The sequence below is a fragment of the Anolis carolinensis genome, chromosome 4 (genome assembly GCF_035594765.1).
Source record: "Anolis carolinensis isolate JA03-04 chromosome 4, rAnoCar3.1.pri, whole genome shotgun sequence".
Classification (NCBI taxonomy): domain Eukaryota; kingdom Metazoa; phylum Chordata; class Lepidosauria; order Squamata; family Dactyloidae; genus Anolis; species Anolis carolinensis.
The window spans coordinates 154,045,187-154,064,414 of NC_085844.1; the positions used below are offsets into that span (position 1 = coordinate 154,045,187).

At 38.4% G+C, this 19,228-nt stretch overlaps 1 protein-coding gene across 2 annotated transcripts in view; it reads left to right on the top strand.

Moving 5' to 3' along the window:
- Positions 1-611: 611 nt before the first annotated feature.
- The window catches only part of LOC103278655 (uncharacterized), a 356,515-nt gene continuing 337,898 nt past the window's right edge, over positions 612-19,228 (top strand). Inside the window, exon 1 of one of the 2 annotated variants that reach the window (XM_062978047.1) lies at positions 612-932. Coding sequence is in view for 1 of the 2 variants with exons in the window: in XM_008109290.3 (XP_008107497.1) it covers positions 12,800-12,860 (61 nt within the window). In the remaining variant the exon portion in view is untranslated. Of the gene's footprint in view, positions 933-12,361; positions 12,861-19,228 lie in introns of those variants that run through there. The other variant, XM_008109290.3, reaches the window with a different exon arrangement.

The window sequence follows — 19,228 nt, forward strand, 5'->3', positions numbered from 1 at the left end:
ATAGAGCTAGCTTAAAACAATAAATTACAAAAGGAGATTTTGCTGGTTGCAGTCATCTCTCTGGAATCTTTGAAAGTCTTCTGCCTCTGATGCAGAGTAATGGTTTACAAGCTGGTGCTTATAAACTGTCTCAATCTTCTACCTTGTGAAGCTTAGTCTGACCAAAAGCTTCTGTTGTCTCTGGGACTGGTGGTATAAGAATATTGCTGAATGCAGGTGCTAAGGATGCCTGTTTTGGGTTGCTTGGGCATAGGATTACCAGACAATGCCCAAGCCTCTAGTCTCTGTAGATCTGCTGTAGAAAGAGGAGGAGTCTAGTAAGAGAGCTCTGTACATGCAAAAGGGCCTTTAGGTGGTTTTTTTATGCTCTACCCAAAACTAATGCAAAGGGAGGTATCTACACTATTGGGAAAACCTATAAACAGGGGAAACTGAAGCAAAGGAAAAGAAAAGGCAGAGCCAAGACTTCAAATAAATAAATAAATAAATAAATACATTGTTCCTAGTCCCTCACGTAAGAATGCATAAGAAGTACTGCTAAATACCATTCGTTTGATGAAAGAAGTGAATTTCCATTTGTATTGTTCACCATTCTGTTGAGGATGGTTAGAAGAATGCAGTCAACTGTATGGGATTTGGATCTTTAGTACTCATCTTGACCTATGAGACAAAGGCAGGAGAGGATATATGCTTTCCTTTCTATAAGCTTTCTTTCATAAAGTAATGTGCTGTCCCTAATTTGTGTGAACATGACCTCAGCTGGAAAATGTTCATCTTCATTTTCTGAATTTATACCACCACATTTAATGACTACAACTGCTGCTTCTTTTTTTTGAGGTGGAAGGTTAGACTACTGAATGGATAGAAAACCTGGCAGCTACTTCCAGTACTAGAATGAGAAATGTCTCCCCTCGTGCATTATTTTCATTATTGTAAGTACGTTTCCCACTACTCCCCGCCTGTATTATTATTGATCATAGGTTACAGTAAGCTTTTTTAGGCATAACTTTAAAAAGAGAAATCTCTGGCTTTCTGCCAGAATGGCTTTCATCCTAGGCTTGGCAGTGAGAATTTACTTTTGGCCTTGGTCAACAATATGCACATAGTAACTGAAAAGAAATTATTATCTAATGTTTCTACAAGCTACACTTGAGACCCCTGATCATTCATGACTGTGTATTGATGAAATGCCCAGCACCTTCTGAGTTGGTCTCTGAATTGCACATGAATGGTTCTATTCATTCTTGTCAGGTGGTCTGAAAAGATTGATGAATCATTGCTCATGATCTCATCTCGGGAGGATTCCTCTATTGTTTGGATTCCAAATCTGCCTGCCCTGTTTCAAATATATGTTAGGCTCCTGGATGTGTCATTAATATTCTGATAACATCAGCTCAGTTAATTTTTTTTAAAAAAACAGACCAAGGTCCTTGTAGTCTTAGTGCCTAGAAAATGGATGTAATATTACATTATGATGGTCAACTATATTTTACTTTTTAATGAATTATTTAGCTAGGAATTGCTTCATTATTATGGATCCATCTTCAACCCCCACGAGGTTGGAATATGTCTCTTTAATTATTATCCACATTATTTGTTGCATCAAATAATAGAATGTTGTTAGATTTAACTGCATAGCTGATACATTAATTGAGATCTGGATCTTTCACAAGAGGCTTTTATTACAGAATGGAACAATTTTTACCTTTTCTTACTCAGTCCATGATAGGGTTGGTAAATTAATGTCCTGTGCCCAGGGAGTGATGATGAACATTCATGGTGATGCAACACTTACCTCATCCCTGTTGGAGATATAGAGCTTGGGTCACAAGAGATGGTGGCACCAAGAAATGAAGTCCACAGGCACTGTACATTTACAGTATCAGCCAAACCCAGAAGTAGCAGTTGGAGCAGAAATAACATTGCGGCTGGAAAGAGGAGAAGGAACATGAGAGTTTAAAGCAGAAACGGAGAGTAGAGAAGAGGAGAAAGATTAGTCAGGAGTTTAAGACAGGGGCAGAGATGGGGATGGAGAAGAGGAAGGGAAAAGAGACAAAGGGAGGAAAACAGAAAAAAGGATGCAAGGCAACAGGAAGAAACAAGGAGAACAAAGAGCGCTAGAGGACATAAGCATGGGAAAAGAGAGAAGCTAGACCCAAGCATGGGCAAACTTTTTTGCCTTGGGGCCCAGGCAGGAGAGCTGGGCCAGGAGTGAGGGGGGCTGGGCACACGCTGGGTGGGGAGAGCTTGAGAAAGGACAAGGCCAGGAGAGGGCAGGGCCCAGGTCATCCTCAGTTTGTCTTCCCAGCATAAGGACAGTTCTGCTCAGCCCAACCTTATGTTGAGAGGAAGGCGGGACACACACACACACACACACACACACACACACACACAATCCTCCTTTCCATCCCTGATCCTCAGGTTGTCCTCTTGGCATTTTGACAGAAGGAGGGTGAGACATGTGGCAGCTGAGTTTGCTTCTGAAGGCTCTCAGCCACTGCGTGCCTTGCTCCAGCTCTCCTTCTGGCATTAGGATGGAATCGCTCACACTGTCCTTATGTCGAGAGGAGGGTGAGACGTATGGTGGCTGAGAGCACTCTTAGCTCCTACATGCCTTCCTCCCCCATCCTTATGCCAAGAGGAGAGGGAAAATGAGGAGGGTCTGAGGTAAGCATCCTGGGGACCACATCCGGACCCCGGGCTTTAGTTTGCCCATGTCTGAGCTAGACAAAGGTGGAGTGGGTTGGACTAGGGGACCAGACATTAGAGAAGTTAGGGTAAATGCTTGAAGTGAGGAGAAAGGAGGGGGATGCTGAAAACAAATGAGCCTACAGCCAGCTCAGTCAGTATGAAGGCAGGGAGCTCAGAGAACTTATTTTGATAGAGGAAAGGAATAAAGGAAAACATAAAATTTGGGGCAGAGGAAGCTCTATGCAGAAAGTCACTTTTCACCCACACAATAGAGCCTACTCCACAAAGCTGGGTTTGATTTCTAAGTATGCCTCTGTTCTGTAACATGTAAGGTAAGGTTTCAACAATGTACCAGATAAGGTTCAGACGACCCACATGACTCGCTTTTGGCTCAGTATGTGTTCTTATGTATATATAAAACTAAATTTAGAATGTTCTTAAACTTGTATTTTTCTTTTCTGTTGCTTGACATATTGCAGTGGGTACGATGGAATATGCTACCATAAATACAAGACAACAAACCACACACATTCCATGAGGCTTTTAAGAAAAAACACACACTTTTACTAACAATACCCCCTTTCCCACTTTAGGCTGGTATGAGCAACACCCAGCTTATGTATCTAATGTTATGCCTTTGATGATCTCAATTTGACTGACATTTAGCAATTAAAACAACCCTGAAACACATTTGTTCTCTTTCCTCTTGTTCAAAGAAAAGGTTAGTAATTGAAATCTGGCAATTTCAGCTTGAAGCTAGCTAGGACAGTATACTAAACTACACTGCACTGATTGCTGTGTCATCATTCTTGGATTCCTATCCATTTCCTTCTGTCTACATGCTATATGTACTGATTCACTAACTTGGTGACTTTCACATCGGTCTATTGCACTGCGTAAGAATTCACCCATTCAGGCAGTTGGCAAGAAGATAGGCTAGTTCTGATGGTGTCTGTGTGTCATTTCAAGATGGATTTAGAGTCTGAGTCTATACATTACTTGGATCCTTCATGGAATCCCACTTGTTGTCAAGTAGTGCTGTGATAGATTGTGCTATGGATAGTTACACATGGATAAATCTGTGGACATTAATTGGCACCAGGCTGCAATAAGTCTGTTCAGTGACAAAAGTTAAGAGATATTTGGTGATTGAAGCAAAATGTTCATTTCAGTACTAAATAAATAGTACTAGTAAAATGCTCTGTTATTGTCATCAGTGCTGTGTATGTGAGAACGAAAGGTTTATGCCGGTGGAGCATCCCTTATCTGAAATGGCTGAGACCAGAAGTGTTTTGGATTTCAGTTTTCTTTCTTTGGATTCTCTGAAATACCTGCATTTGCATAGACCTATGCAATGATGGAGATAGAAGCTGTCTAAATATGAAATTCATTTGTGTTTCATATGCATCATATACAAATAGCCTGAAGGTAATTTTATACATATTCTTTTCATCCTTGTGCACATAAAAAAAGTTTGTGTACATTGAACCATCAAAAAGCATAGGTAACATTATCTTTGCCACCCATACAGACCATCTTGGAGTATTTTGATTTTCAGAATTCTGGATAAAGGATGCTTAACCTGTATATGGTGTGGAACAGTGAGATTGAATGTATGTGTTATCTGTTAAGTCACATTGGAGGCACCTGAGATAAAATAAAAACACTTGATACTTCACGATGTTGTCCCAATGTCATCCTGAACCATGCTTCAAGTCATGTTAGAGTTGTATTAAATAAAAATACTCCCCCCCACCCACCCTCCAAAAAAATCTTTCAACTTCTGAATGTGCTTTCAAAGAGTTTTAGGAGGTGGGTTCTATGATGTGATCAGGAAAATCCACTTTTGGAGGCTGTAACATCCAGTATGGGCTATTCATCTTGGCTGCAAAGCAAAAACTTAACCCTCCCCCCACCCCCACCCCTTTGATTGTCTCAATTGCTTCTTTAAAAAAAAATTAAACGGAAGAACCGTGATGGTCCTTGCTTGCTCTAAGCCTCTAAATATGAATTTCATCTGTCAATTGAAGAGCTCCTATTTATTTCCAGCACTTATATCCCGCCCTTCTCACCCGAGGGAGCAATATTTTGCAGAACTTCCCACTTATGCATGCTTTTGGTTCATTACAAAAGCTAAAAAAAAGTGCAAAGTATATTTCCCAAATAAACACAATATGAAAAGTATTTAAATTGCAGAGCAGTTTTTAAAAAATATTTCAAGTTGCTTTATTTATATAAATAGTAAGAAGGGATCAGCATGGACTGATAGGAGTTATGTTCCTGTAGTTAACCAAAGTAGTCTGAAGATACAATATCTGCTTGGATTTGACCCAAATCCAGTTCACATTTAGAATAAATAGTACTAAAGAGAACTGGTTACCTTTTCACTATAGTAGTAGGAAAATACATTGCAACTGCACAACTTAAGCAATCTGAAGTCGAGGAGATCCGTGCTATTCTGTACCACTTCTCAGTGAAGCCCACCCACATCTACTCACTAAAAAGAAGATATTTGACATTCTGTAGGTTCAATAAATCCAGAGTCATACTGAATGACATTATAGATGTGTCATAAGGGACTACTGTTGGCTCATCTTTCCACTGTCAGAACAGCTGGAACCTCCACTATGACATTTCTGGGGCCAGTCCTTCACATGGTCATTAAAGCCTGGAACCTTTTACAGAATCTACCAGTAGTAGTTCCTTGCTGATACCAAACAGAGAAAAATACCCAATTTCTCAAAATTATTTTTTTAAAAGAGAACTGTGGCAAACATGCTGGCTGTAAGAAACACGTTTTTCTTGCATGACTTAAAATATATGTTCAAACTTCTCTTTTTCTTGAGTACTGAATATCTGCGATCTTGCCATTTTCCTTGGCCACTCCAAAATAAATAAATAACCCTTAAAAAAAGCAACAGCCCACCAACATTTAAAATGCTTTACATATTTTGCTTTCTTTGGGGTTGTGGAAAGATATCACTACCCACATGGAACACTTTTTCCGTATTAATAAAGTTACTTTTTTGAAGACCCAAATTTGTGGGACAACTATGACTATTTTAGAGTCTGCCTTTCCCCCCCTAACACAAGTCTGTTTAAAATGGTGGCAAAGTATTATGAGGAAATGAGAGTGGAACCAAAACATGCTTTAATTTATTTTTATACTAAATATAATTAAATGAATATTTGAAGATATATATATTCTGTGCGGAGCTTCCACTATTTATTTAAAAGGGGAGCCATTTCATGAAATTTTTAAACTGAGCAGTTGCTAACAATGCAGTCTCTATTTTATTGAAACGTGATCAACATTTTTGGATAATTTGCAATACTGTAACAATATTTTTGGGGATGGAAAAGAGGAAAAAGCACAACCAACAGTCTATGAATGGAAGAAATGAAAAATTGTTACTGTGGCAGCTGAGACAGGACATGGAAAAATTGTTCCTAAATATTATAGACTCTACCTTTCATAAATTATAGAAAAATACACGCATACATGCAGGTAAACTACTCACATGCTATGGGTAACATGGGGAATGCCAAAATGAAATATACTGAATTAGCTGGAACCAGAAATACAGTAGGTGAGACTAATAAAATGATTGAGGAGGGTGGGGGCTGAGAAAAAACCTTGCTCAGAAAGTAGGGCAGGGGGGTCCCCACTATACTTTTTAATGAAGTCTCATCCATTTGATGGCTCCTGGCCCCATTCTTCAACACTTCCACAAAAATGTCACATTCTTTAGGGGGAGAAAGTGTGGAATGTGCCTTAACCACATCAAGTACACCATTTTACTGTTCAAGTTCAATTAATTAAGCCTCTATTCTTCATGCATGACTGACCATCTCTCACTTACGCACCCGTGGCGTAGCTCGAAGGGGGCAAGTCAGGAAGCCAGTAAATATATATGTATATATATATATATAGAGAGAGAGAGAGGGGGGGGGATTCTTGGTTATATATATACACCCACACACCCACACACACACACACACACACACACACACATACAGTGTGTGTGTGTGTGTGTGTGTGTGTGTGTATATATATATATATATATATATATATATATATATATATATATATATATATATATACACACACACACATACACACACAACACTTTTGTAGTAGATACTAAAATGTCTCCAAAGAGGTCACAGATGATATGGGTTTGCAAATGAGGAACTGTGTTTTATTGTGTCCCAATAAGATCTGTGTTTGAGGGTTGGGGGATGAATGGCTTTAATTAAAACAAAGGGCAACCTCCTTTATGGATGAAGAAATATTAGATTCAACATACTGAGGCTAGGAGGAGGAAGGGAGGTAGAATCCAGAAAATGGGGATGGAAACTTTATGCAACGGCTGCAGGAAAGAAGGGGGTATATTAATAGAACTGTTCACATGTGAGAGGAAGAAATAAAAAAAACTCATCTTTAAATAATTATCATGCTGCCAACATTTGGGGGAGGGTTAACCGTGGGAGAAGTCACAAAAAGAAATGTGCTCCCCCATTAGGTTATCTCATTGGTTTTTGTCTGAAAAAGGATAATTGTAAATTAGAGGGAGGGATGAAATTTGCATTATTAGCATTTTCTTCTTGATACAGTACTATAAAACCATTTAGGCAAACTTGTCCAAGAGTATGTGTAACAGGGGACCTGATTGTCCTAACTATCTGTTTGTGTTTATATCCAGTGGTCATGTACACTTGGACTATATCAGGTCAAAAATTCAGCTCTGATCATTTTTATGTGTATCATGGGCCACATTCTCAGCATATAACCTTGAAGATAGCAGGTATTGTAGATAAATATTATGGGTGAGGATAATAAGAGTAGTAGGTGAAGCAGCAGGTTAAATTGCTGAGCTGCTGAACTTGCTGACCGAAAAGCTGGTGGTTCGAATCTGGGGAGCAGGAAGAGCTCCTGCTATTAGCCCCAGCTTCTGCCAACCTAGCAGTTTGAAAACTTGCAAAATGTGAGTAGATCAATAGGTATCGCTCCGGTGGGAAGGTAACGGCACTCCATGCAGTCATGCCAGCCACAGGACCTTGGAGGTGTCTACGGACGTCAGCTCTTCAGCTTAGAAATGGAGATGAACACCAACCCCCAGAGTCAGACACAACTAGACTTAATGTCAGGGGGAAACCTTTACCTTAGGAATGAAAACCCCGATGGAAACCAGAAGGTCCCTAGAATCAATGGCACAATTCTAGAGCCAAACTTCTGTTTACCACAGATATTTGTTTATTATCCCTGTAACTGTTATTCTGGAATGGGAAGGTTGAATGCATACTTTGTTTTAAGGCCGGAAACAACTTTCTGGAATCATTTTGGTGACATATATATGTTTTGTGGTATATGTGTTTTGTTGAATATTGTGGAAAGAAGTATCCTCTACCGCTATGCAAAAAGAGCTAATCATTTGCTGCCAGATATTGTCTGAAGCTCCATCTACACTATCATATAATGCAGTTTGAAACTATATGGTCAATGTAGACTTATGTAATACAATTTAACTATATTGAAAGCTTTCTCACATTCTAACCATGAATTGATGGTAGGGACACATCCTGGTGCCTTCAAGCTATTGTACAACTAGAGAAAGGGTATATTAATGCTCCTTACTATTGGAAGTCAGCTACTATTTTCCAGAAACCAGAGAAGAAAAAGACTAAGGGCCCTTCCACACAGCCATAACGCCCAGAATATCAAGGCAGAAAATCCCACAATATCTGCTTTGAACTGGGTTATGAGTCCACACTGTCATATATTCCTGTTCAAAGCAGAAAATGTGGGATTTTATTCAGCTACGTGGAAGTGGCCTGAATGGATTCTTTTGTTGTGAGTTTAAAAAGATGAAAGGCTTTTTTCTAGGTGCTGTCATTTGCATGGAGGCAAGTCATTGAAGGACACTCTTGAATGCTGTGGAACGCAGTATATTTATGGACTTTTATATATGGAACACAATATATAAAGTCAGATATATGTTGATAATCAGAAAACAAAGGTTGGATCATCAGGACTAGCAGATAAGCCCCCATCAGCAGAAAACAATATTTGTCAAGCTTGATTTTTCTTAAGTTTTTCTTAACTACTGCCCTAAATTCATTCAATTTTTGTTGGGCATGAAACAGACTTTTTTCCCATCTGGATGAAAATTTGTAGATAATTTATATATTTTCCCAGACTGTATTTTGTGTTCATTTGTTTAATGTGTGCATTTTGATATGTACTTTTTTGTGTGTGTGTGTCGGCATTTCCCTCCCCCAGTTGTATGCCAAGTTTATGAAATGTGCAGATTTTGATAACTTTATTTTGGTTTCTATTCCGATTTTGGAAGTATGAATTTGCTATGTTCACACTGAAACAAATGAATTTCTCATACTTCCCTTTGGCCCACAGGCAATATTGTCACAGACAGTACATTTTCTGGAAAGGTCATGTTCAGTATTCCATATGGTGACAATTATATTTTTTAAAAAGATTATCAATTATTCCTTAGCTTTTGTTATATCTGTGGTTTGAACTGGATCTCTACAGGTGACTGTAACGGATCTCAGTATTTGTCCCAAACTTAGGTGACTTTTCTTCAAAATAGATTTGAACAATCTACATATATAAAAGAGTGATGGCATCACGGCGACCCACAAAACAACAAAACTACAGGCCCCCCAACCTCGAAATTTGACAACACAACCCATCATCCACGCCTCTAGGTTGATACAACAAAAAGAAAAGAAAAAATAAAGTCCTAATTAGAGAGAGAGGAATAATTGCTTTTATCCAATTGCTGCCAGTTAGAAGGCTAAGCTCCTCCAACTTGGTCTCCTAGCAACCCAATAAAAAATAATAAAAAACACTAAAAAATTAATACAATAAAATACTATAATAACAGAAAATAACTAAAAATAATACAAGAAAATAATAAAATATAATAAATAAAAATATAACTTACAATAAAATTAATTAAAAATGCAAATAAAGTCAACTAAAAATTGCTGCCAGTTAGAAGGCTAAGCTCCGCTCACTTGGTCTCCTAGCAACCCACTCAGCCCAGGGGACCTTTTACCTTAACTACCACCAATTCCTCAATACTTTATTTCCCATACCACCATACTTCGCCTCAGCAAAGCGTGGCCGGGCACAGCTAGTTACTTATAAGTCAGGTACTATCATGGCCATACTGAATTCTGATCAAACCAGAATTTGTGATATCAACTTCATACACAATTTTTAGTGGGAGTGTTAAAATGTCTAATGTTCCCTTTGGGCCATATTAGAGAATATGGAAGTCTAACATGGCTACTAGAAAAAAATTAGAATTATTTCAAAAAGTATGCAAAGGAAAAATAGTCATAGCTATTAAAATAGTACCAACCCATTTGAAATTGTCAAAAGGAACATCACAAAAACACCATTTAAACCAATACATTGGTAGGATTGCAAGCATTTACAGAACACATGTCTCCACCACTGCCCATAAAGGTAACTTTCCTAAAGCTAGCCTATCAAAGGGTTTTGAGGGGCTGAGAGTATGTGATTTACTCAAGGTCACGGAGTGTGTTTCCATGGTGAAGCCAGAAATCGAGACTTGGTCTCCAGGATCATAGACCAACACTCAAATCACTACACCTAATATGCTTTCATATATTGCCTTACTGAAAGGTTTTGAATATTCTTCAGAATAAAACCATATTTCGGATATGAACCTTAACATATTCTAGTGAGAAAAGGGCCACTGTGATCATGTACAAGACTGGAGACTACAACAGAAATCACTGATCCAGTTACTAACTAGGATGTCTTGCATGCCTGTAGTTAAGTTTGCTGCCAGTTTGCTACTAATCCATCATTAAGATCTTGGGATGGCTTAACCAAAGCTTTGGTAATCCCTTCATGGACCAAGGTGGGGAAAATGTAGCCCTCGATTGGTCTGTGTGATTCCTATATTAAGGACATTCAGCTTAAATTAAGTCTCCATTATGGTCTTCATAGTAAGTTGTCTTGTTTCTGCCTCAGCCCAGATCTTCTGCTTGATGACAGCATGCTTTGACTGTGAAGCCTCTGTACTGTCAAATGATCCCTGTGTGGTACACCCTTCCCCAGGACTAGCATGCTTTTGTTGTGTTCAGTGGGAACCTTTCTTTGCACATTGGCATTTAGTTGTTTTGAACACATTAAATGGGCACATACATAAGACCCCCATATTCATAGGAGATATATTCCCAGTCAGACTGCATTAATTTGTTGGCAGTTTCATTTCAACTCCAATATGGAATAAATTAAGGCTAAGCAAGGTATATCTTCTTACCCAACTGAATGATATCTCAAATGACCCAATGAACTTTTAGTAGGGAGGGTTTGGTCTTGTGGTTCTTTAACGGCAGCTCATACTTCAGTGCTACATGTTACTTCTTTTGAAATAGAGAAGGCTTTAAAAAGCAGGCCTTGATGATATTAATGAGAAGGACCAGAAGTCTCTATGATTCAAATAAAAAAGACATCATTCTCAAAAACAAAACAAAACAAAACAAAACAAAAATGTTACTGAGCATATCTGAAGCAGCTATCTGGATCCCATTCCAAATATTTGTGTAACTCAGCTGTGACAAAGAACTGAAGAGTGGATATTTTGCAATTTGTATCCAATAAATCATGATAATCAAGAGTGTAACATTTCCAAAATAATATCCCTGCCAGCATGAACACAGGCTGATTGAGGGATTCTGGGACATGTCTTCCAAAAATTATTTTTCTGTGCTCTCTGAATGCCTACATAATCATTGAAACAATGACTGCTGTGTTTTCTTATTATTTCTTACTGAGAGCCCTTCCTTTACAAATGTTGTGGTCAACATCATTTTTCTTTGCCTGGACATCTGTGATACTTGATAAGATGCCTGTGCACATTATATCTGTTTTTAGTAATGTATGCACATATTTGGCACCAGGAAAAACCCATTCCCGTGGTCGAGATGTATTTTAACAATAAGAGAAGTGGTATTTCCTCTTTTCAAGTATATGCTTCTCTGTTACACAAGGCAGAAGGAACAAAGAAAAACAACACAGCTAAAAGTGCAAAGCCAGGATCCATGTACCGTAATTACTTGTCCATTCTAACAAGTCATTTATAAGGAAAATTAATAATATTGATATATGAACACACCCTCTTTTAATAGTTTTCTTCTATGCAATTTCAAAAATAGCCTCAAAGTGATTAAGCTGGTTTAAAAAAAAAAACAGCAGTCATTACAGCACAACATAGTCCTCTGTCCCAAATAGTTCGTTTCTTATTGCTTGGTATATTTCTTGTCTGGCATGTTGCTTGTGGGGGGAGGAGAGAGAGAGAATGAAAGAAAAACAGATTACTGTAAATTTTGGCAGGGAATTCAATTTGCATCATTTTCTTAGAAGTCACATGATTTGGATTTCCTCTTGTTTATGATAGATTGAAAATGCCTTCCAGATGTTTTTAATTATCAAGAAAACAATTAGGAAAGCAAGATGATCCTTAATAAAATATCCTCCTGTTATTTTTTAGATTTACTATATTTGAAGTAGTCAATAAATGAACATACTGCAGCTACCTTATCAAACTGCCACACACTTCTAAGTATAACCCTGATACCACAAGGTCAGGCATTGACTAAGACAACCAGACTTCTTGTGGGCAGAGCAAACTAAAGGAAAGTGTACTTTCAGTTCCTGTTTCCAAGTGAGATCCCCATCAATCCCAGCCCTGCTCTGTTGGTCAGGGCTGCTTACCCTTCCTACATAAACATAAACATTGCTCTCAAATGTATTGTTATGTTGAAGGGAACAGCTTGTTGACATGGTGCATTTCTAAAGTTTGGAAGCAGGGGTGTGAAAGAGAAAGAGAAATGACATTTAGCTGCTGCTCCGTGGTGCCGACGCTGTGAAGTGCTTTTCATCCACCAGTTCTGGACATACGCCAAGTGGTTTGCTACACTAGGAGCTGGAAGAAAACACAACAGAGGGGAAAAAAGGACAGCTGATGAATTTCCAGGACTGTACACACGGGGGCAAGACCGTGAGCCTAAAAATACATTTCTCAGGTGCAGAAGAAACTTGGCAATGGACAGTAGTTACGGACCTTTAAAAATCTACCCTGACTCAGCCCCTCTTATCCATGCAGGTAACTTTCATTTCTTCATAATCATAAAGCTCTGTTACCAACTGGATGAATTTGGTGGGCGGAGAGGTAAAGAGAAACCAAAGGAAACTGATGTGGTTATGCTTGTGCTTGTGTTGTGTTTCTTGGATCATTGTGTATCCTTCTTTACATATGGTTAGCAAAGACAAGGCCTTACTTTTGAATCCTTTGCAGGTCGAATATGAGAGTCTGATGGAACCTGATTATGAACCTAAGACTGCTGTGTCTAAGACACAAGTAGAAAAGTTCATATATTAATTTATTAGCAATTTGTTGGGATAATTCTCAAAATACTCAAAATCAGATGTTTCTGGAGTTCATAATAATTCATAATAAGTGAAAGCCATGAAATACCTGCCTCCCCACCCAAAGTAATATGACAGGAGAAGAATTGTGGCAGGTATTCTGAGAGAACTTCTTAAACTGGAAGTCCTAACCCCAAATGGAACCCCCTTGGTTCAATGTTGGGATCATGAAAGATTTGGCATTTACACAACATGCAGTGCTTACAGTGCAGAAAATGCTTCAGCTGTACTCCACAAAAAGAAAAAAATGAGCCTATTTAGCAAGCATTGCAAATGCTGATTTTTTAAAATCAGTAAATGTTTAATTTTATCTCTATACCAGGGGTTATGAAAAAATTTCTCAGGGAGAAAGGGGTCATGAATGGAAAAAGTTTAAGAAGTTGTGTTCTAGAGTGCACTCTAAATGAGTTCACATAAGACAGCCACTGCTTTTTCATGGTGTGAGGTGGAATATGTGCTCCAAAAATGGATGTAAACAACAGTCATAAATATTCAGAAATAGATAAAACCATTGGGGTTTTGAGTGTTTAGAAACCTGAATGAGAAGAATTTTGGACTACTGTAAATTTTATCAAAATATTTCACAAGGTTTCCTATAATATTTCAATTAGCAAACAGATTAAATGTAAGATGGATCAATATGCTCAAAGGGTCATTGTCATTGACTTAATTGAAAGAAGGTCTCAAATGGAATTCCAAGGGGTTCTGCCCTAGAACCATTACTCTTCAACATTTTCATCAATGACTTAGGTGACTTATCAAGTTTTCAGATGGCAAGGGGCAGATAATGCATTGGGAGATATTGACAGAATTCAAAAGGACCTAAATAAAACAGAAAATTGAACAGAAATTAATAACCTGAAATTTAATAAACACAAATGCAAAATCCTGCATTAAGGGGCTCATCTACACGAGGCAACTTACTCTGGTGTAAATCTGGCCCAGAGCAGCCCCAGAATGTCCAGAATCTAGAACCATTGTCCAGATGAAATTAGACCACTTTGGCTTTGCTGAACAGCCATTTGCTCTGTGTTACCACTGCTGCCACTCCTAGCTGTCTATAGGACTCTGTCTGAGCACCTGGCCATCACTTAACATGTCTGTTAATGCCATAATGAATATGTGACCAGTGAGAAAGAGGTCCATTCTCCCAGTGATCAGAGCATAGTAAACAGTGTTTTTTTTTTCTAGGTCAGGAGGTCGTATATAATTGCTTAATCAAATATACTTAACTAAGTAGCTGATATAAACTCTTGGTTAGGATTTTTTTTGGCAATGATACCGTTTTCTTCCCCATTGTAATCCAGGAGTGAAACATTCTCACCACATTTTAATTTTATGAGATATTTTCTTCAAAACATGAAGTGCAAAAGCATTTGTAAATATTTTTACATGGCTACCTCAGTGAGCTATCGTATCATTCTCTAAACTCCATCTGATTCTAAGCTTTATTGGAGCCAACAAAACCTGGTTATCTAACTCTGCCACACTGGATGGTCACCCTGATCTTTGACATTGTTTGTTGCTGCAGTGGCAGCCATTGAGCTTTGGAGATCTCCTAATGATGTCAGCATCAGAGAAGGGAGAAGGGAAAGGAAGAGAGTGAACTCTCCTCACTGTAAATCAGTAGTTCTCAACCTGTGGGTCCCCAGATATTTTGGTCTTCAGCTCCCAGAAATGCTAACAGCTGGTAAACTGGCTGGGATAGAATCATAGAATCATAGAGTTGGAAGAGACCTCATGGGCTATCCAGTCCAACCCCTTGCTGAAAAGCAAGAAATTACATTAAAAGCACCCCCGACAGATGGCCATCCAGCTTCTGCTTAAAAGCCTCCAAAGAAGGAGCCTTCACCACATTCCGGGGCAGAGAGTTCCTATGCCGAACCACTCTCACAGTGAGGAAGTTCTTCCTAATGTTCTGGTGGAATCTCCTTTCCTGTAGTTTAAAGCCATTGTTCCACGTCCTAGTCTCCAAGGCAGCAGAAAATAAGCTTGCTCCCTCCTCTCTATGACTTCCCCTCACATATTTATATGTGGCCCTCATCAGGTCTCCTTTCAGCCTTCTCTTCTGCAGGCTAAACATACCCAGCTCTTTAAGCCGCTCCTCGTAGGGCTTGTTCTCCAGAACCTTGATCATTTTAGTCGCCCTCCTCTGGACACCTTCCAGCTTGTCAACTTCTCCTTTCAACTGTGGTGCCCAGAATTGGACACAACATTCCAGGCGTGGTCTGACCAAGGCGGAATAGAGGGGTAGTGTGACTTCCCTGGATCTAGACACTATGCTCATATTTATTTAGACCAAAATCCCATTGACTTTTTATCTGTCACATCACATTGTTGGCTCGTGTTTAACTTGTTGTCCACGAGGACGCTAAGATCTTTTTCACACGTACTGGATTTCTGAGAGTTGTAGGTCAAAACAACCTGGGGACCCACAGGTTGAGAACCATTACTCTAAATCATGCAGCCACCCTTGCTGAAATTGTCAAAGGCGCCCAGTTACAGCCAGGAACTCTATAGAGCTTGATGGCTGCTACTTCTATGATAAACAATTACATAGGTAGTGCCTTTCCCTTTTTTCCAGCACTGTGGAGTGCAGAGAAAGAAGGGAAGTGGCATTAGACCATGTGGACAGAGGAGCCAGTTCTGAATTAGATGCAACCATTCATGCACACACAAGTGTGGGGCTGTTCAGGTCCCAACTGGTAGGGTTATAAAAATAGACATTCTCTAACTGAACAAGTAACATGTATCATCCCGATTATACCTCTTTTAAATGTCCTTCAAGTTGTTTCACAGCATGGAATTGCACAGGTACCGTAGACAGATTATATATATATATATATATATATATATATATATATATATATATATATATAAAAGAGAGAGATCGGGAGAGAGAGAGATCACAGAAAAACACACATGTATCTATGTTCACATGTGTGTGCATGTGCTACTGTCTGCACACAGAGGAACATGCATAATAATTCATCTGCAATAGTTTTTTAAGGCCTCAGAAATGAATAAGAGCCCCTGGTAAGCCAAGCAATTTGTGAACAGTTGTGAAACCAAATAATAGAACAACTATGAAGGAAACTATTACTATCTAGTAAAGAAATGACAACAGGATAGGCATTTGTTTATAAAAATGAATATGATTGGTTTGCCTTTCCAAAGCAATGTTATGGAATGCAAAACAGAGCAATGGTGGATTACACCTGTATTTCACCATGTCTATGAATTGCTGTTATATAATCATGAGCTCTTTGATAAGGAAAATGCTGCAAAGCATGTTGGGAGACAAATTTACAGTTATTTGTGCCATCGGCATAATAAAATACTGGAGCCTTATCCCCCCCATGGTGAAGTGAGAAATTAACAGCATGCTGGCATTTAAAGATAACTTAAGAAAGCAAAATAATTGGTTCTGATCTTTTCTGGTTGGCATCGTGATATCCTAATTGGCAGCCACTCCACTGGGGATTCACATGCTGCTATCTCAGAGAAGACCAGAACCAGTGCTTCAATACAACAGTTTCCAAGTGCTGGATTTTGAAACTCTGAAGTCACCTGCAAAGCAGATGTGAGTGCTATGTCTTATCATGGATGATGGGAGGTGTATGACAAAAAAAGGTAACTTTCCTAAGCTCTGGCATAGCACACACAAAGCAGTTAGGTTTCTTTCCTCTATTGTTTCTTCATTCTGTTTTGTAGTGTAAAGTGGTGCAGTAACATTTCTAGTGACTCAGTTCATGGTTTCCATCAGCTAAGAGCAGTGTTAATACTATATGTGCTGGAGAACATAGGTTGTGGAAAGTCTTGTCTGTTCTCTTCTGAGAAAGAAAATCCACTAATGTCTTCATACTCAGGATAGAAAGCATGATTTTTTTAAAGAAACAAGAATGGGAAAAATTGGTGATAAATTTGTTCTCCCAAGTCCTGGAATTTGAGTGCTTTGTTCTTAAAAGTCTGGTGTGAATCCTAGTCTACTCAACCATGTTGGATAAGATACACTCCCCTAAAGATGCATATTCCCAGTTTGGGTATATCGCTAAATACAGCCTTTCTATAAAGCCTTTCTATTCTGTAAATTTTACACATTTTTTTTAACAAAACCTCAACATTTTTGTACAAAATACACTATTTGGTGTGGAAAAATTTGTCTCACACAAAAACAGTCTCTCTCTCTCTCTCTCTCTCTCTCTCTCTCTCTCTCTCTCTCTCTCTCTCTCTGTTTTTGCCAAAAGTCATATTTTTTCAATGGGAAGTCTTGATTTTCATAACATTCTTTTTTGTTAGGAAGGAAAACATTTGTGAATATATTTTACATCCTCAAAAACTTTTCCTTCATCTCAGGCAGAAAAATATGTGGGTTTAGAAGTTTTTCCAGAACTTGGAAATAACTAGTTACAAATAATTAGGCCTCATCTACAAAGTCCTTATAATCCGCATTGAAGTGGATTATAAAGGGGGGAGGTGGCCAAATGATGCACACTCATAATCTGGGCAAACCTTATTAAATAGGGAAAACCCGTGTTTTAAAAAGTATGTAGAATCCCAGGCATGCGGAAAACATGTGGACAGAACCAGCATATAACTGCATTTTAAAATTCTGTGAATTCCTGCACTCTACACATGCACTGCAGTGTGTATCCGCAATTGTGTGTGTGTGTGTGTGTGTGTGTGTGTAAAACAGTGGGATGTCCCACCGATTGGATCATTCCTGAGAGGATTGCTCTGGGTCAACGGAGCCAGGTTGAGACTCTACAGAAGGTAACAGGTTTTTTCAAACCCTCTTTATACTGCATATTAAAGACTTGTGTAGAAGAGCCCTTAGTTACGTCCATCTGGTAATAATTACGATAACTAACATATGCTATGATTTTAACTTCATGCAGGAAAGATTCATTTCTTTTGAACAGTAATTAACCTTTTAGTTATTTTTACAATTACAGTGAGGTTTAACTAAAAATGGAAGAGGAATATCATGGGGTTCAATTGTTGGTCCATGTTGTATTTTGTAGTGCTTTAAAAATATAATATGGCAATAACTAACTACTTTGGAAGTTCTTGAAACTATAACTATAATTGGGTTTTGTTTATAATGAAACTTTCCAAACTCTAACTTATGTTTTCATGTATTGTTTTCATCTTCATCACAGCTGATAGTCATGAATACAGCAATGTGAAATTGAAGTATTAAATGATTATTATGAATTCCTGCCTTGAGAAATGGTTGATGTTGTGTCTGGCAAACCATGCACTTGTGCTGCAAATTTGTCATAATTCCACAGTGTGCAAGATAGAGTAAGGTCTTTTGGAAGAGATGACTGTGGGAGTAAGATAATCCTGTGCAATTCCTGCTGCCCCTGAGAATAGGGGCAGGGAGAAATTTGTGGGATACTTTCTAGCTAAGTTATCAATCAAAGAATATTTATTGGTTCATTAATTTATTTTATGGTTGTTCTACAGGTTATATGGTGCAGCATTCTACTAATCATTCTTTGTTCAGAATTTACTAACCATGACTTGATGGGAATTGTAGCTCTCCTTATTCCTCACCCCACCCCTGTGTTGTTATTACTCTGCAACTTACTGGAAATGAATTGAAAAGGAAGAATTTAATTCATTTCTGACTGAAGCTATATTTGCAATAATGTTTGCAAGCACGATGAAGAACAAAATGTTATGTGGAAGTCATCTTTGATGTTCTGTTCAATAGATGTTAATGGTCAGCAGGCAATTTGAAATTCTATTATATCGGCCATAGCTCAGTTGTGAAACATAAGCTTTGCTTATACGTTGTCAGTATCTGGCATATCTATTAAAGATTGAGATATCTGTATGTTCTCTGTCTATAACAAAATCCAGAATCCACAAAAGAGCAATGCCTTGGCCAAACGAAATGTTGAAAGTGCATCATGCAAGCTTTCAAAGCTTCATTGGCTTCTTTATCAAGAAAAGATGTGAAAAATCATGCAGGAGGGGAAAAAAAGGTGAAGATGGGTATGTGCACAGATCACTTTGCATGAAAGATTGGTTAAT